Consider the following 25,353-nt stretch of genomic DNA (forward strand, 5'->3'; position numbering starts at 1 on the left):
AAAGTGCTGTACAGAAACCCAGCCTAAAACCCCAAACAGCAAGCAATGCAGGTGTAGAAGCACAGTGGCTAGGAAAAGTAAGGCCTAGTAAGGCCAGAACCTAGGAAGCAGGCTATGAGGGGTGGCCAGTCCTCTTCTGGCTGTGCTGGGTGGAGATTATAACAGAACATGGCCAAGATGTTCAAATGTTCATAGATGACCAGCAGGGTCAAATAATAATAATCACAGTGGTTGTCGAGTGTAACAACACCTGCACAGGATCAGTACATCCTAACATCACACCTGAGGGACAGGTACAGGATTGCAACAACAACTGCCCGAGTTACACCAGGAATGCACAATCCCTCCAACAAGCTCAGTCCGATGATGCTGTGACACACCACCCCAGACCATGACGGACCCTCCACCTCCAAATCGATCCCTCTCCAGAGTACAGGCCTCGTGGTAACGCTCATTCCTTTGACGATAAACGCGAATCGACCATCACCCCTGGTGAGACAAAACCACGACTCGTCAGTGAAGAGCACTTTTTGCCCGTCCTGTCTGGTCCAGGGACGGTGGGTTTGTGCCCATAGGCGACGTTGTTGCCGTTGATGTCTAGTGAGGATCTGCCTTACAACAGGATACAAACCTTCAGTCCAGCCTCTCTCACCCTATTGTGGACAGTCTGAGCACTGATGGAGGGATTGTGCATTCCTGGTGTAACTCGGGCAGTTGTTGTTGCCATCCTGTACCAGTCCCGCAGGTGTGATGTTTGGATGTACCGATCCTGTGCAGGTGTTGTTACACGTGGTCTGCCACTGCGAGGACGGTCAGCTCTCCGTTCTGTCTCCCTGTAGCGCTGTCTTAGGCGTCTCACAGTACGGACATTGCAATTTATTGCCCTGGACACATCTGCAGTCCTCATGACTCCTTGCAGCATGCCTAAGGCACGTTCATGCAGATGAGCAGGGATCCTGGGCATCTTTCTTTTGGTGTTTTTCAGTAGAAAGGCCTCTTTAGTGTCCTAAGTTTTCATAACTTCATAACTGCCTACCGTCTGTAAGCTGTTAGTGTCTTAACAACCGTTCCACAGGTGCATGTTCATTAATTGTTTATGGTTCATTGAACAAGCATGGGAAACAGTGTTTAAACCCTTTACAATGAAGATCTGTGAAATTATTTCGATTTTTACAAATTATTTTTGAAAGACAGGGTCCTGAAAAAGGGATGTTTCTTTTTTTGCTGAGTTTAGTATTTATAGATCTATCAGAGAGTTTGGGGAGACTGCATCTGTTCTCGTCCCTGTTATCTCTACTGTCTGGCTTCTATTACCCATAGTCTGGGGCACACACTGACTGACTGGTTGACTGATTAAATGATACACACCTCTATTGAACTCAAGGCTGGGGACAATTCCATTATCCCATTCCAGTCTGTAATTGAAACCCCACAGATCTGTATGTGGTTCATATGATAAATCTTCTGGAGACTAGTCTAAATGAGGGTCTATTTCAGTGTGCAGCAGCTCAACAAACACTGAGCATACAGAGTGGATTCGTTTTTATTTTCCAAAAATGTTTGTTTTACAGAGTATAGAGAGGACAGATGGAGATTATCACCTTAAGTGTGCGTTATAAACAAGCAAAATGATATACATGCTGTCAAAATAGTTGCATACTAAAACTGATGAACAACTTATATCTAAAATGTAGGCTACAGTCTGTTCTCTAAAGTTTATCCAAAGTCCTCAATAGTATATTTTTGTTGGAGTTAGTTATTCTATGCCAGCCACTCTATTATGCAAGAGGCATATGGTCCTGTTCACGGTGTAAGTAAACTATGCTATCGATTTAAATACCTCGCTTCGGTATTAATTCGCGGTAATCCGGTGCGAGCCCATCGTCTCCCCATATCCAAACGGGACAGGGATCCTGTTACCAACATCTCTGACACACACCAGGTCACGTGACACAGATCCTGCACATTTAAAAAAGAACGGGATTTATAATTCCCACCAGGGCTTCAAAGAGGTGGATAAATTGCTCCCCGTTGCCAGTTAATTAACCGACTTTCGCACCTCCGCGGCACTTCTGTGCAATTGACAGCGCGCAGAACGCACCAACGACCCATGAGACTCCATCAGCAAACCTGATGACGAGCGGCCCATCCTTATTTTTAACCCTCAGTTTCTATTCTTATACTGTACGAAGTTGATCGAAGCCTGCAGAGAAATCATCTTCGAGGGCGAGAAGTGGGGCTGTCCTCTGTCGTTATTAATATTCGCTCAGGATGGCAGTGGACTTTAGATGCGCAGTTCACGGCTCAGTCTTTTGGGGCTGTGTGGTTATCCTCAGTAACGTGCTATGTCCCATTGATGCGTACCTCTACAACAACCGCTATGCAGGGTAAGTGAGGATTCTCATTCATTCCTTGTGACTGTGTTAGTAAATTGAGTCCTAAGAGTTCTCATTCATGTTGAAGACTTGAAGTTGAACCCCTATGAAGTAAAATAGAAGGATGAAAGCATACAAGGAATGATCTGTATCTTAGGCCTACTGAAACCAAACTATCAGATTATCAAAATAGTTTATCACTTCCTCTCATCTCCTGTTGAAAAGAGATGGATTGTTGAAAGCAACTGTATGACCCAATTTTTTTTTCTCATATTGCCTGCTGGAGAACTATTCCCTGCTGGAGACATAACATATTGTGTCTACTTAGTTGTGCGTTCAAGACATATGGGACTAAAACAATTTCTGTGAAAAGATGCCTGATAGCAGACAAATAAGGCGAACTGGGACATTGAGAAACAGTAATATTTTGGGACAGAGAACCTCAGCAGAGAACCTGGCTGTGTTGATGTCCTGTCAGGGGGCATGTGGCACACAAAGGGCCACATTGGGGCAGGTTTTGGGCACCCCTGGGGCACTTCGGGTCAGGGAAAAAAGGGACCGTTTTGGGGTACTCTCGGTCGGTTTGAGTGCTCTGCTATAGGCATGATTTTGGGGAACTTTTAGGGTAATTTTTGGGGCACAGTGGGACCCCATCCTGCATTCCCCCTGCCTTCCGCACCCCCAACCCCCCTCCCCTGCACCCTGGACCTGTTCCAAAGCCCCTGTGCTCCACCCAATCCCCAGCTGCTCCCACAGACGATCCCCACTTTAACAAGGTAGGAAAGCCAGGGCAAGAAAACAGTCCCAACGTGGACATAGCTCTGTTCTGTTCAGAATACTTTATGGTCGGCATTGTCCCACTTAGTTCAGATTACACAATGAGCCTTTAGGCTAAATGACTAAATGTTCTCTATTGTTGTTATATCTTTGTGATTACTTAAGTTTAGTTTTGGTAATTATCATTAACTTAGAAAGACATGTTGCCGGCACTCAACAGGCTTTGAAGACACACTGAGAAGGCAGTGCCAGCGTTTTGACAGAGAATCTGTAATCCATGGGGATTGCTATGACAAAGAAAGGATGGGTCAATTTGTGTGATGGTAAAAAAAACTTTCTGGAGAAGAACTAGACTGCAGCCTTGGTGGATTGTTTTGAATTCTATGGGGTGCACTTTGTCATATGATGTCGTTGTAGCTCTAAGAAGTCATTATTTAAAATGCAATTAATAATGTTTTAAAGGGAAACAAAAGAGGAAGTTACTATCTATTGTTTCAGAAACAGAATGCATGACTTTAGAAAAAACTGTAATGTATTTGAAGTTGCATGATTTACACAGTTTTCAAGTTCGTTATGGAAAGTCATTTGCCCTCGATAAAGGGCCTTTAAGTCCTTGCTCTAACATGAGAGGCATTGAGACTGCCTGTTGCCTTGGGGCCAGGCTGTTGGTGGCATTTCTTGTGGTCGCTGGAGTGGGGTGTGATGCCCCTTTGTTCCCTCTCTCTCTCTCCCCCTCTCTCATATCCCTGTAAGCGGCCCTGGGCCACCTTTGTTTAGGGGGGGACACAACATCCCATGTCAGAGTGTGAAAGACGGGGTTGAAAAGGGAAAATGTGATAGGGAAAGGGATAAATAGTGAGGGGGAGAGAGAGAGCTATAGGGAATGAGATACAGAAATAGAGAGATGGTGCCATGGAGTGAGAGAAAGGGAGTGATGGAGTACATAGAGAAAGGAAAATAAAATGTTAGAGAGCAATAGAAAAAGTGACAGAGGTGGTGTTACTTTTTTTATCGCTTTGGTGCAATTCTATGTGGCAGAACTGTTAGTACAAAACTCAAAAACAGAAAATCAAAAGTTGTTTCAAAACTCTAAGCACATTTTCAATTGACAAAGTACAACACACAAAATCGTACAGTCACTTTTTCCACCAAACTTAATCAGGGTTTCAGCTAGAAATACATGTTTCACATTACAATACATGTTCATAGAGTATAGCTTCATTACCTTTCACAATGCAATACATGTTCATAGAGTATAGCTTCATTACCTTTCACAATGCAATACATGTTCATAGAGTATAGCTTCATTACCTTTCACAATGCAATACATGTTCATAGAGTATAGCTTCATTACCTTTCACATTACAATACATGTTCATAGAGTATAGCTTCATTACCTTTCACAATGCAATACATGTTCATAGAGTATAGCTTCATTACCTTTCACAATGCAATACATGTTCATAGAGTATAGCTTCATTACCTTTCACAATGCAATACATGTTCATAGAGTATAGCTTCATTACCTTTCACAATGCAATACATGTTCATAGAGTATAGCTTCATTACCTTTCACAATGCAATACATGTTCATAGAGTATAGCTTCATTACCTTTCACAATGCAATACATGTTCATAGAGTATAGCTTCATTACCTTTCACAATGCAATACATGTTCATAGAGTATAGCTTCATTACCTTTCACAATGCAATACATGTTCATAGAGTATAGCTTCATTACCTTTCACAATGCAATACATGTTCATAGAGTATAGCTTCATTACCTTTCACAATGCAATACATGTTCATAGAGTATAGCTTCATTACCTTTCACAATGCAATACATGTTCATAGAGTATAGCTTCATTACCTTTCACAATGCAATACATGTTCATAGAGTATAGCTTCATTACCTTTCACAATGCAATACATGTTCATAGAGTATAGCTTCATTACCTTTCACAATGCAATACATGTTCATAGAGTATAGCTTCATTACCTTTCACAATGCAATACATGTTCATAGAGTATAGCTTCATTACCTTTCACAATGCAATACATGTTCATAGAGTATAGCTTCATTACCTTTCACAATGCAATACATGTTCATAGAGTATAGCTTCATTACCTTTCACAATGCAATACATGTTCATAGAGTATAGCTTCATTACCTTTCACAATGCAATACATGTTCATAGAGTATAGCTTCATTACCTTTCACAATGCAATACATGTTCATAGAGTATAGCTTCATTACCTTTCACAATGCAATACATGTTCATAGAGTATAGCTTCATTACCTTTCACAATGCAATACATGTTCATAGAGTATAGCGTCATTGCCTTTCACAATGCAATACATGTTCATAGAGTATAGCTTCATTACCTTTCACATTACAATACATGTTCATAGAGTATAGCGTCATTACCTTTCACATTACAATACATGTTCATAGAGTATAGCTTCATTACCTTTCACATTGCAATACATGTTCATAGAGTATAGCTTCATTACCTTTCACAATGCAATACATGTTCATAGAGTATAGCGTCATTACCTTTCACATTGCAATACATGTTCATAGAGTATAGCTTCATTGCCTTTCACAATGCAATGCTCACATTACTTTTGATGTGATTCTCTTCTTTATGAATAGACATTTTACTATTACTTAATCCGACTGCTCTTAATTGATGATAATTTAAACATTTGGTAAACCTATAGATTTAACATGAAAACAGATTTGTCTACAACCGATTTTGAGAACTACATAATGAACATGTACGGTACAAGTCAAAAGTTGACACACATACTCGTAACTTTTACTATTTTCCACATTGTGGAATAATAGTGAACACATAAAAACTACGAAATAACACATATGGAATCATGTAGTAACCAAAAAAGTGTTAAACAAATCAAAATCTATTTTATATTTGAGATTCTTCAAAGTAGCCACCCTTTGCCTTGATGACAGCTTTGCACATTCTTGGCATTCTCTCATCCAGCTTCATGAGGTAGTCACCTGGAATGCATTTCAATTAACAGGTGTGCCCTGTTAAAAGTTAATTTGGGGAATTTCTTTCTTTCTTAATGTGTTTGAGACAATCAGTTGTGTTGTGTCAGGGTATACAGAAGATAGCCTGATTTGGTAAAAGACCAAGTCCAGATTATGGCAAAAACAGCTCAAAAAAGCAAAGAGAAACAACAGTCCATCATTACTTTAAGACATGAAAGTCAGTCAATGCTTGAACAATTTAAGAACTTTGAAAGTTGATGAAACTGGCTCTCATGAGGACCGCCACAAGAAAGGAAGACCCAGAGTTACCTCTGCTGCGATATGATGAAACTGGTTCTCATGAGGACCACCACAAGAAAGGAAGACCCAGAGTTACCTCTGCTGCGATATGATGAAACTGGTTCTCATGAGGACCTCCACAAGAAAGGAAGATCCAGAGTTACCTCTGCTGCGATATGATGAAACTGGTTCTCATGAGGACCTCCACAAGAAAGGAAGATCCAGAGTTACCTCTGCTGCAGAGGACAAGTTCATTAGAGTTACCAGCCTCAGAAATTGCAGCCCAAATAAATGCTTCAGAGTTCAAGTAACAGACACATCTCAACCAAACTACCTCATCCCCATATTATTACTTACCCTCTTTTGCACCCCAGTATCTCTACTTGCACAACATCATCTGCACATCTATCACTCCAGTATTAATGCTAAATTGTAATTATTTTGCCCCAATGGCCTATTTATTGCCTACCTCCCTACTCTTCTACATTTGCACACACTGTACATAGATTTTTCAAATTTTCTTTTCTATTGTGTTATTGACTGTACATTTGTTTATGTGTAACTCTGTGTTGTTTTTGTCGCACTGCTTTGCTTTATCTTGGCCAGGTCGCAGTTGTAAATGAGAACTTGTTTTCAACTGGCCTACCCGTTTCCAACTACAATAGTAATTTACAATATTAACAATGTCTACACTGTATTTCTGATCAATTTGATGTTATTTTAATGGACAAACTTTAAACCCCAAACTTTTGAACGGTAGTGAATATATTTTCATTCATAAACATATATACACACACATACATACAGTAACGATTCTCTTGTGGTGAAGGAGAGTCAGACCAAAATGCGGCGTGTAGATTGCTATCCATGTTTAATCAACAAACGTAAAACACGAATCAATACAAAAACTACAAAAAAACAAAACAAATGTGGAAACGTAACGAAAACCGAAACAGCCCTATCTGGTGAAAACACAGAGACAGGAACAATCACCCACAAACACACAGTGAAACCCAGGCTACCTAAATATGGTTCCCAATCAGAGACAATGACTAACACCTGCCTCTGATTGAGAACCATATCAGGCCAGACATAGAAATAGACAAACTAGACATGAAACATAGAATGCCCACTCAGCTCACACCCTGACCAACCAAAACATAGAAATATACAAAGTAAACTATGGTCAGGGTGTGACACATACATACATACATACACATATACATACATACATACATATCTTTAAAAAATATATATTTTCCATGATTAGTTTCTAACCTCTCCACCACCTCTCCCCTAATTGGAGTAAGCTAGTGAACAACAACGCTTAGGCCTCTACCTCCAGCTTATACATACTATATACATTTTATGTACATGGTTTATTGTACAATAGTTCTATTTTGTTAGTTTTTTCTCCTGTCCTTCCTCTAACCTCAACCTCTCCCATCTATTTCTGATGTCCATCCAGTTTGATTTCTATTTTCCATATCTTTCAAACTGTGGCCTTTCACAAAATGTTGTCATTCATATACGTTTTACGGATAAACTATGTTTAACATTAGTTATCTTGTTATTATTTGTTATTAGTCCCAATCTTCAGCTCCATTCAACCGCTCCCATCTGCAGTTGAAGTCGGAAGTTTACATACACCTAAGCCAAATGGTCATTATGTTCAAACAGTTCTATTTTTGTTTCATCAGACCAGAGGACATTTCTCCAAAAAGTATGATCTTTGTCCCCATGTGCAGTTGCAAACCGTAGTCTGGCTTTTTTATTGAGGTTTTGGAGCAGCGGCTTCTTCCTTGGTGAGCAGCCTTTCAGGTTATGTCGATTTATAGGACTTGTTTTACTGTGGATATAGATACGCTTGTACCTGTTTCCTCCAGCATCTTCACAAGGTCCTTTGCTGTTGTTCTGGGATTGATTTGCACTTTTTGCACCAATGTTAATCTGTAGGATATGCGTCTCCTTCCTGATCGGTGTGACGGCTGCTTGGTCCCACGGTGTTTATACTTACTGTCAAGGGGTGCGTAACTGGTGGCATGGAAGTCAAACGCAGTAGAGCAGAACTTGGTAAATGGCCGGAGCCATTTAATGCACATAACTCCCGGCTTACAAAAATAACAAAAAAACACATGGGCACAAAACCCGAACAATTCACGACAAGGACATGGGGGAAACAGAGGGAACATATACAACATGTAATTAGGGAATTAAAACCAGGTGAGTGTGACAATCAGACAAAACCAATGGAACATGAAAAATGGATCGGCGATGGCTAGAAGACCGGTGACGTCGACCGCCGAACAAGGAGAGGAAGGAGAGGAACCGACTTCGGTAGAAGTCGTGACACTTGCGTACTATTGTCTGTACAGATGAAAGTGGTACCTTAAAGCTGAAATAAATCATTCTCTCTAATATTATTCTGACATTTCACATTCTTAAAATAAAGTGGTGATCCTAACTGACCTAAGACAGGGAACTTTTACTAGGATTAAATGTCAGGAATTGTGAAAAATTGAGTATAAATGTATTTGGCTAAGGTGTATGTAAACTTCATACTTCAACTGTGCATGACCTATAGCATGATCAATCAAGTTCATCTATACCAAACTTTTTTTTATATATTCAGAGGACCGTTATTAGCATGTTTAAACCACTCAACAAGAGGGTCTGATTTCATTTTTACTGAAACAGGATACAAGTGGGAAATATAAATATCCAGTCCAATTTTAAAAAATTGGAGGCCCCTTACACTTCAGTGTTGTGATGCAAAAATTCTAGCAAAATGTATAGCGCATAGAACTAAAAAGGTTTTGTCAGATATTTTTAATCAGACAGGTTTCTACATAGCTAACACTGAAAAGGCTTTTGATAAAGTACGACTGAGGTTTATATATAAATGCCTGGAACATTTCAACTTTGGAGAATCTCTTATAAAATGGGTTAAAATCATGTATAGTAACCCTAGGTGTAAAATAGTAAATAATGGCTACTTCTCAGAAAGTTTAAACTGTCAAGAGGAGTAAACAAGGTTGTCCACTATCAGCATATCTATTTATTATGGCCATCGAAATGTTATCTATTAAAATCATATCCAACAATAATATCAAGGGATTAGAAATCCAGGGATTAAAAATGTCATTGTGTCATTGTACGCTGATGATTCAACATGGATCCCTCCACAGTCTCATGGAGGATCTAGATCATTTTTCTAACCTCTCTTGATTACAACCAAATTATTGGATCACAAAAAAATACAACTTTTACATTACTGTGTAGTTTACCAATAAAATGGTCTGATGGTGATGTGGATATACTCAGTGTACATATACATAAACGATCTCACTCCAATACATTTTCATTGAAAGTTAGCAAAAATAGGTAAGATTTTGCTACCATGGGAAGGTAAATACCTGTCTATTTGTGGAAAAATCACCCTTATTAACTCTTTAGTCATACCCCAGTTGACCTACTTGCTTATGGTCTTGCCATATAATTATTTGAGAAAAAGAATATGACATTTTATTTGGAACAGCAAGCCAGACAAAATTATACGGGACTATTTATATTATAAATATGAATTCAGAAGGCAGAAATTATAAATTATTAAAGCATTAGACCTCTCACTATAGGCTAGAGTCATACAAAAGTTATTGTCACTCCCTGATCTGTTTCACCTGTCCTTGTGATTGTCTCCACCCCCTCCAGGTGTCGCTGATTTTCCCCAGTGTATTTATCCCGGTGTTTTCTCTCTCTCTGTGCCCGTTCGTCTTGTATGTTCCAAGTCAACTAGCGTTTTTTCCCGTACTCCTGGCTTTGCTATTCTCCTTTTTCTAGTGCTCCCGGTTTTTACCCTTACCTGTTCTGGACTCTGTACCTTCCTGCCTGACCATTCTGCCTGCCGTGACCCCGAGCCTTTCTGCCACTCTGTACCTCCTGGACTACGATCTGGTTTTGACCTTTTACCCGTCCATGACATTTCTCTTGCCTACTCCTTTTGGATTCATAAACATTGTAAGACTCCAACCATCTGCCTCCTTTGTCTGTATCTGGGTCTTGCCTAGTAAATTAGTAAGAATGTCTCACCTTATGTTCAAGAATGGCCTTTTTCCCTTTATTCAGATTACAACGTCTCACTTTCAGTTATTTGAAAAGGAAATCATCTCCCAAATATTGCTATTTTTTAAACAAGGCATAGAAAGTTTGTTGCAATTTCAATGTAATCCACCAGAAAAGACAAAACAAATAATACAACAAATATTGTGGTTAAACACAAACATACTAATTTGAATTTAAAAAATAAAAGTATAATCTTCATAAATTATATCATGAATATATCATGAATTATATCATGAATAGGACTGGTGCAGCTAACAAAAACATTTGTAAATGTCTGCTCTACCCAAAATTACAACTAATGGCAGCATTACCACAAAAATGGAAGAGGAAAGTGGAAGGGGGGAAAAGTAAGGAAGTTGTCTGTCGGCCCTGCATTAAAGACCATAATTGGTTAAAGAAAATTGTGCTAAATAAAAAAGTATACAAGTGTAATTTAAGGACCAACAAATTGACAGCCTTGCCATATAGATTGCAAAAGAGTTGGGAACAGATTTTTGACGGACCGATTCCATGGCACATGGTTTATGAACCGATACAGTACGCAGAACGATGCCAGATTCAAAATTGTTGTACAAAATTCTTGCAACCAATAGAATTTGTTATTTACATGGGGGATACAACCTTCCAAGCTCTGCAGATTTTGCTGTGAAGAGACCATCATTAGAAAAATTGTTTTGGTACTGTCTATATTTAGCTTGTTTTTTGGTCACAGCTCCAGGAATGGATGAAGAATTGCAATATTTAACTGGAGCTAACCTTGCAGATAGCCCTACTGGGTGATCTGAAAAGTCAGAGTCAATTGATCAATAACATAATACTTTTAGCGAAAAAATATATATTCAATATGCAATCTGTAGAAACAATGTGAATAGAAAAGTTCAGAACTTTTGTGGAACAGCACAGTTGAAAAATATATGACAAATACAAATCCAATATGGATGGTGGTAAGATATACTTTTGTACCTGTTTGTTACATGTAATATGCTTTGTGGACTTCACCGGACAGATAGTGCCCTGGTGTTGTTGAGTTTATTCTGCCACTATGTCTTCTTATTGTCTTGGCCTTAGGCCTGAATAGCACAGTGTCAAGGCATATGAACTAACCGGTTATAGAGCAAACAAAGCAATTGATGACAACACAGGTTTTAATATGTCATTTTTTTCTTCCCCAGTAATTTTACCCAGACACCGCTACTGTTCATGAACAGTGCTTGTACCCATAGAAATAGACCTGTCATGCCCGCACGCGGGAAGGGGGTGGGGATGGGGGGGCATGGCGCGGGATGTTCCCCAATGCTGGTAGGGGGCCTGAAGGAAAAGTTTAGAAACCCCAGCTTTAGATCAAGTTTGATTTGATTTATTCCTATTTCTTAACTTAGGTTTTTGGTTGAGATGGAGACGTGAATCCAACATATTAATGATTTATTTGTAGACAAGTCAATGGCACAAAATATACATCTCCTTGAAATGTTGATATTTGCCTGCGTTGACAATCAAACATAATAAATATCAGCCTATTAACTTGTCGATAAGTTAACAAATTCTATGTTAGATTCAGGTCTTCAACGAAACCAACAATAAAAGTTAAAGAATAGGATTTAGCCAGTGGCTCAGATTAATCTATAGCATTAGATATGCTGTATGGGCTCCCGAGTGGTGCAGCGGTCTAAGGTACTGCATCTCAGTGGTGCAACGGTCTAAGGTACTGCATCTCAGTGGTGCAACGGTCTAAGGTACTGCATCTCAGTGGTGCAGCGGTCTAAGGTACTGCATCTCAGTGGTGCAACGGTCTAAGGTACTGCATCTCAGTGGTGCAGCGGTCTAAGATACTGCATCTCAGTGGTGCAGCGGTCTAAGGTACTGCATCTCAGTGGTGCAAATAAAAAAAATTATCTGACAATGTATTCCCATTTGAACTTTGTTGTGCTTTTAAACGGTTGAAAACTAAGTGATAACACATTTAGATGACAACTAAACCAAAAATCATACATTGTTTTTCCACTGGAATTTGGTTGTGCCTTTAGATGGTTGAAAGCACAAACTTCTGGCTGTCCTATTTGAGAAGGTGAATAAAGGTTGACATCTCATTGATGAACGTCTCAACCAAATATTATCCAAATGTCCATGCTGAAACGACATGGTGTGGACAGTGGGCTTGGATTCAACATGTCAAAAGGTTTTTCTCCAGGTACATGAACAATGAGGATATTTACTGAGATTTCGATGACAACCTACATTAGAGACAAATGCTCAAGACAGGCTTTATGCAACCTCCTGCCTGCTAAACATTGTTTCTTTCATTTCTTCCATTTGATTGCATTGTGAAAGGTGTCTTCAATGATTACGCCTTTGATCACACATGGGATAGAAATGATAGAAATGTTATGTTCAGTCAATTTTAATGGGTAGTGCAAGTGTAGTACCTAATGTGAAAAAACTGTAATGTAGTGCAAATTACAGTACTGTAGCATACTGCATTCAAATGGCTTTTTTTTTAACATGTTTCATAACTTTTTTTACTATTGGACTAACTGGTTGCTAAAATAACTACATTGAGCAGGTATCATTATGTTGTGTTTAAGTGATTGCACCAATTTACTTATTATATTTCACAGTGAACTTATATTTTTGATCAATGGTTGTGTGGTGAAAGATGTCTACAAACAAAATGAATGCACAATGAAATGTTTTGAATGTAATGTAAAGTAATGCTGCGTTAAACAAGCTTTGCACAAGGATTACTTTTAACAATTTCCACTGAAAATTTTACAAAAGCTTATGCAAAGCTTTGCAGCACAGTGTGAATCTGTGCGGCTGAGTTGATTTGCTGTATAGAGAAATATGAAAGCCAGACCATTGAAACCAGATAGCTTAGGTGGTAGAGATGGCTTTAGTTAACCAAACACAAGTGGAGTGGTTTTTCCTTCTTATGTTTTCTTTATGATGGTATCGTTAGTGTAAATGTATTTTCAGTGTGCCTAGGGATTGCCTTTATAGCCTATGAATACAGGAGACTCAGAAGCAGTGTTAAACAGGTGAGAACGAGGAATGACTACTAGCCCCCATGGAACATCCCAGTCAAATGAAGTGTATTTCATTCGTCTGTTTCCCAGGTTTGCACCTGAAAGGAATTGCCAGGGCTTCACAGTCATTTCATTGATGTTATTTGCAACTGTGTCTAATAATGTGGTATGGATTTTTAAAATCATTTTCACCAATATGTTTCATAGTCAAGGTCAGGGCTCAAAATTGTGATGCATGCTCTCCGACCTGACATTTGGATTTAGCATCAGTTCGCCTAGAGAAATAGTCACCCAGATAATACGTTATGGCAAGGAAAATGTTGAGAGCAAACAAAGATGTATAATTGATTCATGTCCAGTGCTTTCTCTGGAGAACCCAAGGCTTTAACACCAAGGTATTAAACAATACATTCTGCTTTATCCCAAGGGTTCTCAGCCTTAAGCACCGCGTACCGGTGGGACCATGTGAACTACAATCCCGACGCTCTGTTTTAACGTTTAGAAACGTCAATAATCATCGCTTGTGATACGGTTTCAGAAACATATGGAACTTATCTTTCATATCAGCGAGAAATAATCTTTCTAATAAAAAAGATGCACTTAGCAGGTTTGCACAGATCCTTCCAGCCGACGAACTACACTTCTGTGACACTTCCTCCCCAGTTACGTTTACACATAGGTGTTTGGAGCACGCATTTCTCGCCATGAAAGATACGTTTCTATGGTATCTAAAACCATACCGCAAATGATGCGTGTTAACATTCAGACCAAAACTCCCCCGGCCAGAAGATACCTTCATGAATAGATGCTAAATGTAGTTAGAATGGATGGACTAGTCCAGTGCGCTTCGGCTGTTAATTATATATTTGAATGGGACACATTGCAAGCTAAGTCGATACATTGTATCATTTCACCTCACCTGTGAGAGTGAAGAGATATTTCAGCAACTCTTTGAGGACAGTGGAAGTTGATCAAAGTGCTTCTTAATTGGTCCAAAAAAACATGTTTCTGCCTTCAGGTGTCACCAACGTGAAAATTTAAGGAGGCTTTTATATATTTCAAAATGGTCTCCTATGGGTTCAGGGACAAATCACAATGGGAATACAAAACAAAAGATGATGCAAAAATCTGACCAATAGGAGGCCACTTTGAAATATCAAATTCCCCTTCCACATAGCACTTTGTAAATGCCTCTCTTCACTGAAGTGTTCACTTTCCTTTGCACCTGACCTCACCTGTGAGAACCACGAGCACGGGCAAGTCTGATTAGGCTTTGCTGTAGCCTACCACAGCCTGTGAGAACCACGAGCACGGACAAGTCTGATTAGGCTTCGCTGTAGCCAACCACAGCCTGTGAGTAGGGCCTATTATAGAGCACATCTCCCTGACCGTTATGGTTACACTTCACATTTCAGAAAACCGCTTGTCTCTAGCCCAAACCACTTGTCTCTAGCCCAAACCACTTGTCTCTAGCCCAAACCACTTGTCTCTAGCCCAAACCACTTGTCTCTAGCCCAAACCACTTGTCTCTAGCCCAAACCGCTTGTCTCTAGCCCAAACCGCTTGTCTCTAGCCCAAACCGCTTGTCTCTAGCCCAAACCGCTTGTCTCTAGCCCAAATTGCTTGTCTCTAGCCCAAATTGCTTGTCTCTAGCCCAAACCGCTTGTCTCTAGCCCAAACCGCTTGTCTCTAGCCCAAACCGCTTGTCTCTAGCCCAAAAACCGCTTGTCTCTAGCCCAAACCACTTGTCTCTGGCCCAAAAACCACTTGTCTCTAGCCCAAACCACTTGTCTCTAGCCCAAACCACTTGTCTCTAGCCCAAACCACTTGTCTCTAGCCCAAATTGCTTGTCTCTAGCCCAAACCACTTGTCTCTAGCCCAAACCGCTTGTCTCTAGCCCAAACCACTTGTCTCTAGCCCAAATGAGAGCCGGGTGGAGCTGAGACCCATTACCTTTCGTTAGCCTATTTGAAAGATTGTTGTCCACATTCAATTTCCCACAGCCAACAACACAAGTAGGCTAAGCAACAGAAAAATCAGACAACCCCATAGTAGAATAGTTTACGAATTGTTCAGCCTGTCGCATTCTATGCAATAAAATAATACTCCTCTCAAGGAGCATTCAAATTGCCAGTGCCGCACAGGGAGAGAAATATGCACGCCCAGTACAGGAGGCTGCTGAGGGGAGGACGGCACATAATAATGGCCGGAACGGCGCGAATGGAATGGCATCAAACACATAAAAACAATGTGTGTGATGTATTTGATAACATTCCACCTATTCCGCTCTATTACCATGAGCCTGTCCTCCCCAATTAAGGTGCCACCAACCTCCTGTGAGGCCCAGTCATTGTAGCCATTCAGCATTCTTAATGCAGTCGCGGGAAACACACTTTTGATGGCCACTGTTATAAGATGAGGATCACTGAGCTTTCTAGCTTTCTACTAAGCTACACTTATTTCTCAAATCAAATCCATTTTAGTTCTAGCAGCGGCATTGGTTTATACGCGTTAGCGGGCTCCAATGGCGTTGAAATGTAACCTGAGTCATGTGTAACAGGTAGGCTTATATTATATTCACAGTGGAATGTTTTTTTGGGGGGACATTCAAGTCATCATTATGCTGCTACACTAACTAGCAACAAGATAGCCTATCTAGCTAATGATTAGCCCAGTGAGGTAAATGCAGATGGGCTGCCCTCGGCCTATTTATTCCCAGCCACTATGCTGCTGGGCCACATCAGGTGATGAGTATTGCTAAATAGCACACTTGCCTGATATTATGGACCAATATGTTATTGGGCTCGTTTCTGGGTTGGGGATTATACTTTAGATGTCAGCATCATTTTATTTTCAGTAGGATATCCTTTTAAAAAGTTACCAGAGATAACGTTCTCACAGTCATTCTCCCCCCAAAATATACGTCCCTCCGCGACCTGTAGTATGCTGTGATCTGTGCTTTTGTCAGTGTATATTTAGGCTAGTACATTATATTTTAATATAGGTTCATGTTATTTAAGACTCCTGATTCCCATCTGTCTCAATGTAATAATGTGTTGTAATAACAAACTTATGTCCCATCACCTGTGTGTGTAACACAAAACGCTGGAGCACTGCACTATCTGTCAGCAATATTCCTCGGCCCGAACGCAAGGCACTACAGAGGATGGTGCGTACGGCCCAGTACATCACTGGGGCCAAGCTTCCTGCCATCCAGGACCTCTATAACAGTCGGTGTCAGAAAAAGGCCCTAAAAATTGACACCCTAGTCATAGACTGTTCTCTCTGCTACCGCAAGGCAAGCGGTAACGGAGCACCAAGTCTAGGTCCGAAAGGCTTCTTAACAGCTTCTACCCCCAAGCCATAAGACTCCTGAACAGCTAATCAAAGTTCTACCCAGACTATTTTCATTGCCTTTATGCTGCTACTCTCTGTTTATTATCTATGCATAGTCACTTTAACTCTACCTACATGTACAGTGCCTTGCGAAAGTATTGGGCCCCCTTGAACTTTGCGACCTTTTGCCACATTTCAGGCTTCAAACATAAAGATATAAAACTGTATTTTTTTGTGAAGAATCAACAACAAGTGGGACACAATCATGAAGTGGAATGACATTTATTGGATATTTCAAACTTTTTTAACAAATCAAAAACTGAAAAATTGGGCGTGCAAAATTATTCAGCCCCTTTACTTTCAGTGCAGCAAACTCTCTCCAGACGTTCTGTGAGGATCTCTGAATGATCCAATGTTGACCTAAATGACTAATGATGATAAATACAATCCACCTGTGTGTAATCAAGTCTCCGTATAAATGCACCTGCACTGTGATAGTCTCAGAGGTCCGTTAAAAGCGCAGAGAGCATCATGAAGAACAAGGAACACACCAGGCAGGTCCGAGATACTGTTGTGAAGAAGTTTAATGCCGGATTTGGATACAAAAAGATTTCCCAAGCTTTAAACATCCCAAGGAGCACTGTGCAAGCGATAATATTGAAATGGAAGGAGTATCAGACCACTGCAAATCTACCAAGACCTGGCCGTCCCTCTAAACTTTCAGCTCATACAAGGAGAAGACTGATCAGAGATGCAGCCAAGAGGCCCATGATCACTCTGGATGAACTGCAGAGATCTACAGCTGAGGTGGGAGACTCTGTCCATAGGACAACAATCAGTCGTATATTGCACAAATCTGGCCTTTATGGAAGAGTGGCAAGAAGAAAGCCATTTCTTAAAGATATCCATAAAAAGTGTTGTTTAAAGTTTGCCACAAGCCACCTGGGAGACACACCAAACATGTGGAAGAAGGTGCTCTGGTCAGATGAAACCAAAATTGAACTTTTTGGCAACAATGCAAAACGTTATGTTTGGCGTAAAAGCAACACAGCACATCACCCTGAACACACCATCCCCACTGTCAAACATGGTGGTGGCAGCATCATGGTTTGGGCCTGCTTTTCTTTAGCAGGGACAGGGAAGATAGTTAAAATTGATGGGAAGATGGATGGAGCCAAATACAGGACCATTCTGGAAGAAAACCTGATGGAGTCTGCAAAAGACCTGAGACTGGGACGGAGATTTGTCTTCCAACAAGACAATGATCCAAAACATAAAGCAAAATCTACAATGGAATGGTTCATAAATAAACATATCCAGGTGTTAGAATGGCCAAGTCAAAGTCCAGACCTGAATCCAATCGAGAATCTGTGGAAAGAACTGAAAACTGCTGTTCACAAATGCTCTCCATCCAACCTCACTGAGCTCGAGCTGTTTTGCAAGGAGGAATGGGAAAATATTTCAGTCTCTCGATGTGCAAAACTGATAGAGACATACCCCAAGCGACTTACAGCTGTAATCGCAGCAAAAGGTGGCGCTACAAAGTATTAACTTAAGGGGGCTGAATAATTTTGCACGCCCAATTTTTCAGTTTTTGATTTGTTAAAAAAGTTTGAAATATCCAATAAATGTCGTTCCACTTCATGATTGTGTCCCACTTGTTGTTGATTCTTCACAAAAAAATACAGTTTTATATCTTTATGTTTGAAGCCTGAAATGTGGCAAAAGGTCGCAAAGTTCAAGGGGGCCGAATACTTTCGCAAGGCACTGTACATATTTCCTCAATTACCTCGACTAACCGGTGCCCCCGCACATTGTCTTTGTACCGGTACCCCCTGTATATAGCCTCGCTATTGTAATTTTACTGCTGATGTTTAATTATTTGTTACTTTTATTTTGTATTTTTTACTTATTTATTATTTTTCTTAAAACGGCATTGTTGGTTAAGGGCTTGTAAGTACGTATTTATCTATAAGGTCTACCTACACCTGTTGTATTCAGCGCATTTGACAAATGCATTTGGATTTGATTTGATTGTTCACCACTGGTTTGACCCTGTCATCCATCCCTTCTGTCACACTAAAACAGGACCCAGCCCTTCCCTTAACCCTGCTGAATCATCTCTCACAATTAAGTGTCATTCTCCAGTCATGTACAAAAGGGAGGCTGCATTAACTCTGACTACTGTATGGCTGAGAAATGTCATAGAGTGAGGTGCTTTTAGTCATTTTAAATCTTGCTCAACTTAATCCTCCTGACTGTGGTTAGTATAGGGGACAGATTATGTCTACTTCCAGACATAGTATAGATAGATAGATAGATAGATAGATAGATAGATAGATAGATAGATAGATAGATAGATAGATAGATAGATAGATAGATAGATAGATAGATAGATAGATAGATAGATAGATAGATAGATAGATAGATAGATAGATAGATAGGTAGATCCTACAATGTAGTGAGTAAAGGTATAGGATCTTCATTTGAGCCATCTCCTACAGCAGTAAAAAAATCCTGCAGTAACAGGAAATGTGAATTATTATGTGGGATTAGAACTAATTGACATTTCTTTGTAGCGGTGGATACATTTTTCGTAAGGGGATTGTTAGGTGGCCTGAACAAATTTACAAATCATTTGTAGCGTGCAAATTGACCGCAAGAAGCCCAAACAGATATATTGTTGTATACGATCACACATTGGTATTATGCGTGGGAATAGTTTGGAATAGATTTCCAAAATGCAAATAAATTGGAGCTGATTTGCAGGTGTTTTTACAGTCTTTTAGAAGAAATAAGAAATAAGAAAACTCTGTTGTAGTTAAACAAGAAATGCATAAATGTTACTACTTATCTCCTTCCCTCTGCTTCTTCAGTGATCAAGTCTTCAGGATAACTCCCAGCAACGAGGGGGAGGTTCGGGAGCTCAAGAAACTCCTGGGAAACATCAAGGTAATGATGTCCTGTCTTAAATAGTCTCACCCTCTCTCTTTCTTCACACAAAAACGCACGTACACACACACACACACGCAGTGCGCACACACACACACACACACACACACACACACACACACACACACACACACACACACACACACACACACACACACACACACACACACAGTAATTAACCCACTCATCATCTCTGATGATTATGACACAGTGCTGATGATCATATTCCCGGAGTCGACGTGTCAACTTGAGTTACGAGACGAGGGAGATTACTCTGTCAGAACAACACTGTTATGCAGATTGAGCTGTTTCTCTCTCTCTCTCTCTCTTGATAGAACATCTTTACTGAGACAGGGATACTGGGAGAGGGAGCTGTCCACCGTCAGACCATGTCTGTTTCTATGAGAGAAGAAGAGGCCCCTGTTCTACTTCAATGAGCTCTGCAGTCTGAGAGTGTGAGGGAGAGATGAAGTATCTTTATATTTACATAATGGGGAGAGATGTTTAGATTGAGTCTCCATCTGACAGCTGAGAGAAATCAATACTGTAGCTTCACCAGGAAGGGACAATAGGCCATGATAAAACATTCACTGTTTACCATCAATAGAGAACCACAGTAATCATACTGTAGTCAGTGTACTAGACATTCTTCTTCTGACACATTTTACAGAGAGGCAGATGATGCAGTTCATGCAAGTAAGAAAGATATCTGGTTCATGGACCGTTGCCGTTGGAAAAACCTGCAGGCTCCTTGGACAAGGCGAGAAGGAGTTTCCTGTGGCCTGTGACATTCCCAAACCCATTTGGGAACAATTACACAGCAATGCCAGGAAAAACGACAACCTTCCTGCACTTTCCTTCCCTTGAAGATAAACTCCCAGCAGAAAGACTGATGTTATTAGTGGAATATGAAAATGAGGTGGAACCTGTCTGGGTGGTCAAGGTTAATATATGAAAACTGTGTTGAATTGATAAATTCACATTAGATAGAGCCGTCCCACTTTTTGTGTAGCATGTTTTGAGCAGTGGTGGGATATGTTGAACAGTGTTTGCCAGTGTTGGGCTGTTTTTAGTTGTTTTGGCCTGTATTGGGTAGTATATCACTGATATGGCTATTTGCTAGTGTCTGAGGTATGTCTGACTGTTTGGGTTCTGTTGGGAAGTGTTTGGGCTGTTATAGTTATCCTTGGCCTAGTCTTTTAGGGTTCAGGGTTTGGCTGAACTGTTCTGACAACCTGAAAGACTAACTCAAAGAGGGAATGAGGGACAGAGAGGGGGAAAAATAAATTGACCCAAAAAGTAGTGATTTATTGTACTGATGGCTAAATAACCGAACATCATTTGGTGGTTCCCACATGTTGGTCTTGGTCTGGCCTGAGTCTTTGTCTAAGGAGGGCCAGTGCACCAGGAGAGCCTGGAGATGGTGGCTACTGTTTGGACAGCTGCTCCTGAGATGTGTTTTCATTAGTTTAGGCGCGCTCTGCCGTGACGACCTCATGCCAAAGTCACACTTTTAACCTTCAGGTAGAGACTGGGGTCAAATAGAGAGAAGAGTGTTACATACATTCAATTGTTGATTCACATCTACGGGTGCCAGTCCACAAAGAGACAGAATGGTTGGACTCCAAATATGTTTGTGCCATCATTCAGATACTAGTGGAAAGATGTTTCCTTTAGTGCGTTGCCCTTTGAATTGTGGATACTGAGACCACAGAGTGCTATGTCTCATGATAGATCTGTCTAGCTTCTCCTGAACCACAAATACTCCAATAGAATTTCACCTTAGTTGCCTTGTGTTGAGGCCGACATATCTACTGTATGTCTCAGGACTGAACCAATCACTACTGTAGGCCCAGTAGCTTCCTTAACTCCATGCCATCATTGCCATGAACCATAACACAACTCCCTCAATTTAAAGGTATCCTATAACCACAAATAAAATTGCCTAAACAATCAAATCATAAAGGATCTAATCAACGGGAGTTGTATTTCCTAATGGAGCAAAGGAATGCTTCTATAAGAGCCTTCTCTGTAAACAATTACAGGAAACTGTAACTTGGATCCTACAAGGGCCTCATTAAGAGTGAATCATGTTCTCTGATAGTGGTACACAAGTGATACTTGGGCAAAGGGCTGTTTGATTTGTGAGACCAACAAAGAGATGAAGATGTGGAAACATTTACTGTACCAATGGTGCTCTTAGCCACTTGGAAATGAGGCCTTTGACCCGACCCATTTATGTTGGCTGGGAGTAGCATAGAAAAGCTGAGGACACCATGCCATTCTATACCGGTTACTTCAAAGCGGGTGCATGGCTTTCTGTTAACCATTAAACTAATCGGTCTGTTAATAGGGGTTTGTACAAGTCTGTAGGATTCTACTCCCGTGCTGAAACCAGAGCCAGCTGGCACTATGAGACGCTCAGTTCCCGTCACAGCAAATAACTCAATCGCTGATTCATGCTCCCAAAGAATTTTAATTTTAGAGCAAGGCTGGTATTATCTTTACATAAAACCTTGGTTAAGGAGAGCATCAATGGCTGGTCCAAGGTCGACATGTGTTCATTTGGCTGCTAATAGCTGGCTAAAGGATAGGTTATACCAGCTCCAGCCAGCAGTGCTATCTGTTGGCAGGAGCTGCTAACCTGGGGACAAACAGCAGGGTGTGGGATGTTGGAGGCAGAAGTCTTTGCTGCTAACCTGGGGACAAACAGCAGGGTGTGGGATGTAGGAGGCAGAAGTCTTTGCTGCTAACCTGGGGACAAACAGCAGGGTGTGGGATGTAGGAGGCAGAAGTCTTTGCTGCTAACCTGGGGACAAACAGCAGGGTGTGGGATGTTGGAGGCAGAAGTCTTTGCTGCTAACCTGGGGACAAACAGCAGGGTGTGGGATGTTGGAGGCAGAAGTCTTTGCTGCTAACCTGGGGACAAATAGCAGGGTGTGGGATGTTGGAGGCAGAAGTCTTTGCCGCTAACCTGGGGACAAACAGCAGGGTGTGGGATGTTGGAGGCAGAAGTCTTTGCTGCTAACCTGGGGACAAACAGCAGGGTGTGGGATGTTGGAGGCAGAAGTCTTTGCTGCTAACCTGGGGACAAACAGCAGGGTGTGGGATGTTGGAGGCAGAAGTCTTTGCTGCTAACCTGGGGACAAACAGCAGGGTGTGGGATGTTGGAGGCAGAAGTCTTTGCTGCTAACCTGGGGACAAACAGCAGGGTGTGGGATGTTGGAGGGAGTCTTTGCTGCTAACCTGGGGACAGCAGGGTGTGGGATGTTGGAGGCAGAAGTCTTTGCTGCTAACCTGGGGACAAACAGCAGGGTGTGGGATGTTGGAGGCAGAAGTCTTTGCCGCTAACCTGGGGACAAACAGCAGGGTGTGGGATGTTGGAGGCAGAAGTCTTTGCCGCTAACCTGGGGACAAACAGCAGGGTGTGGGATGTTGGAGGCAGAAGTCTTTGCTGCTAACCTGGGGACAAACAGCAGGGTGTGGGATGTTGGAGGCAGAAGTCTTTGCTGCTAACCTGGGGACAAACAGCAGGGTGTGGGATGTTGGAGGCAGAAGTCTTTGCTGCTAACCTGGGGACAAACAGCAGGGTGTGGGATGTTGGAGGCAGAAGTCTTTGCTGCTAACATGGGGACAAACAGCAGGGTGTGGGATGTTGGAGGCAGAAGTCTTTGCTGCTAACCTGGGGACAAACAGCAGGGTGTGGGATGTTGGAGGCAGAAGTCATTGCCGCTAACCTGGGGACAAACAGCAGGGTGTGGGATGTTGGAGGCAGAAGTCATTGCTGCTAACCTGGGGACAAACAGCAGGGTGTGGGATGTTGGAGGCAGAAGGAATGGCTTGACTGGTCTGCTGCAGTTCTTTTTACAATCACTTTGGCACTGATTTCAGAACCTTGTGGTCATTTATCTAGACACAAAACTCACAATGGTCATTACTTGTAACACAGGCTGTCCAATGTTCAAAATATTGCATTGTGCATTCATATCTTTAAAGAAACCTTGCACTTGCAGAATCATTGGTTCAAATAACTAATTTATCATGAAATACCATAGGAACATTAATTTGGATCACCCACACACAAGATACCGATAGTTTCACTGTGTAGTTGTTCGTTCAATCGTTAAATATTGTAGTACAAAATATGTGATACATGTTTCATTATGGTACTACACGTAAATACATCACTGTAAAAGGACTAGTAAAGAGAGAATACTACAGACACAGTGGAATCATTGAACAAAATCTGAAATGTATTGATGACATACAGTAAAATCACAACAGGTTTCTTTGAATCAAAGCAAAAAATAAAAAAAACTACAGTAAAACGTAATCTGCAGTGTTCCTCACCTGGCTTACTGTAAAAAGCAAAACAAAGAATTGATTACTGCACTTCTATACTTCCATCAACCCTGTCTTGTGGATTTGGCCACAGGTTCTCATCCACATCACAATGGATGTTTTCATTAGCCAAACATCTTGGGAAGAATCTTTGGGCGAATCCAGGCCTGATACTGGTCTGCCGTGATGTCATTGCATGCGTCATCCATGGCCTGGAGAAGGGTGGCTTGTTTGTGTATACCTTTCACCTCTATGTGGAGAACAATTCCTTAATTGGGTTAAGGAAAGGAGAGTATGGGGGTAAGTACAGGGTGGTAAATTGTGGATGGGCCTGAAACCATGCTTGCAACATTTGAGCATGGACCTGGAACCTGACATTATTCCACACAATGACATAGGTCACGCCATCAGCTCTACAGACCTGATTTAGCTCAGAGGAAGGTTACAAGGAGAGCAGCATTATATGATCTAATATGAGGTCTGTGTCCCAACACACCATCTTCTGATATAGCCGCACACATGGTGATGTTGGCCCCACATTGTCCAGGTACTTGGATAGTTGCCCGCTGGCCAATGAAATTCCAACCTCTCCTCCTTGTCTTGGCCCGGTTGAAGCCGGACTCATCCAAAAAGAGGAATTTGTGACGCTTTATTTCAGCATCCAGCTCCATCACCCTCTAAAAATACATTTTGGAAAGAGAATTACTGATTACAATGATGTAGAACTTTTGGGGAATTTTTCACAACAGGTATCTTGAAACTGAACATAATCAGTCCTCAGTTGCTTGACTCTGTCTGCATTTCTTTCAGAAGGCACATGGGATAGCTGTTTGAGAGACACCTGGTGCCTTTCCAGCATGCGTACAATAGTCAGCAAACTTATGGCTTCCACATTGTTCAACATGTCTTCATGGCCAAGATGTGCTGCTGAATTTCTGTAAGGCGAATACAACTTCTGGACGAACCAAATTGACCACAGCCCGCTCTTGTTGGTCAGTCACAATTTTGCCTCTGCCTCCCCTATTTGGCCTTGTCTCAATTCTGCAGGGAAAATTACAGTAAGAACACATTTAGTCACATCACCTACTCTGTGGTACACATTGGCATGCAGTATACAGTCATTTGACA

The 25,353-nt window shown here is 41.1% G+C and overlaps 1 protein-coding gene across 2 annotated transcripts in view; it reads left to right on the forward strand.

Moving 5' to 3' along the window:
* The first annotated feature begins 1,965 nt into the window (after positions 1-1,965).
* The window catches only part of LOC112233602 (carboxypeptidase A6), a 49,170-nt gene continuing 25,782 nt past the window's right edge, over positions 1,966-25,353 (forward strand). Inside the window, exons 1-2 of one of the 2 annotated variants that reach the window (XM_042308768.1) lie at positions 1,966-2,387; positions 19,809-19,884. In XM_042308768.1, the coding sequence (XP_042164702.1) occupies positions 2,272-2,387; positions 19,809-19,884 (192 nt within the window). In that variant the 5' untranslated portion in view covers positions 1,966-2,271. The remainder of the gene's footprint in view (positions 2,388-19,808; positions 19,885-25,353) is intronic. The other variant, XM_042308767.1, reaches the window with a different exon arrangement.

This window comes from Oncorhynchus tshawytscha, linkage group LG29, assembly GCF_018296145.1.
Source record: "Oncorhynchus tshawytscha isolate Ot180627B linkage group LG29, Otsh_v2.0, whole genome shotgun sequence".
NCBI lineage: Eukaryota > Metazoa > Chordata > Actinopteri > Salmoniformes > Salmonidae > Oncorhynchus > Oncorhynchus tshawytscha.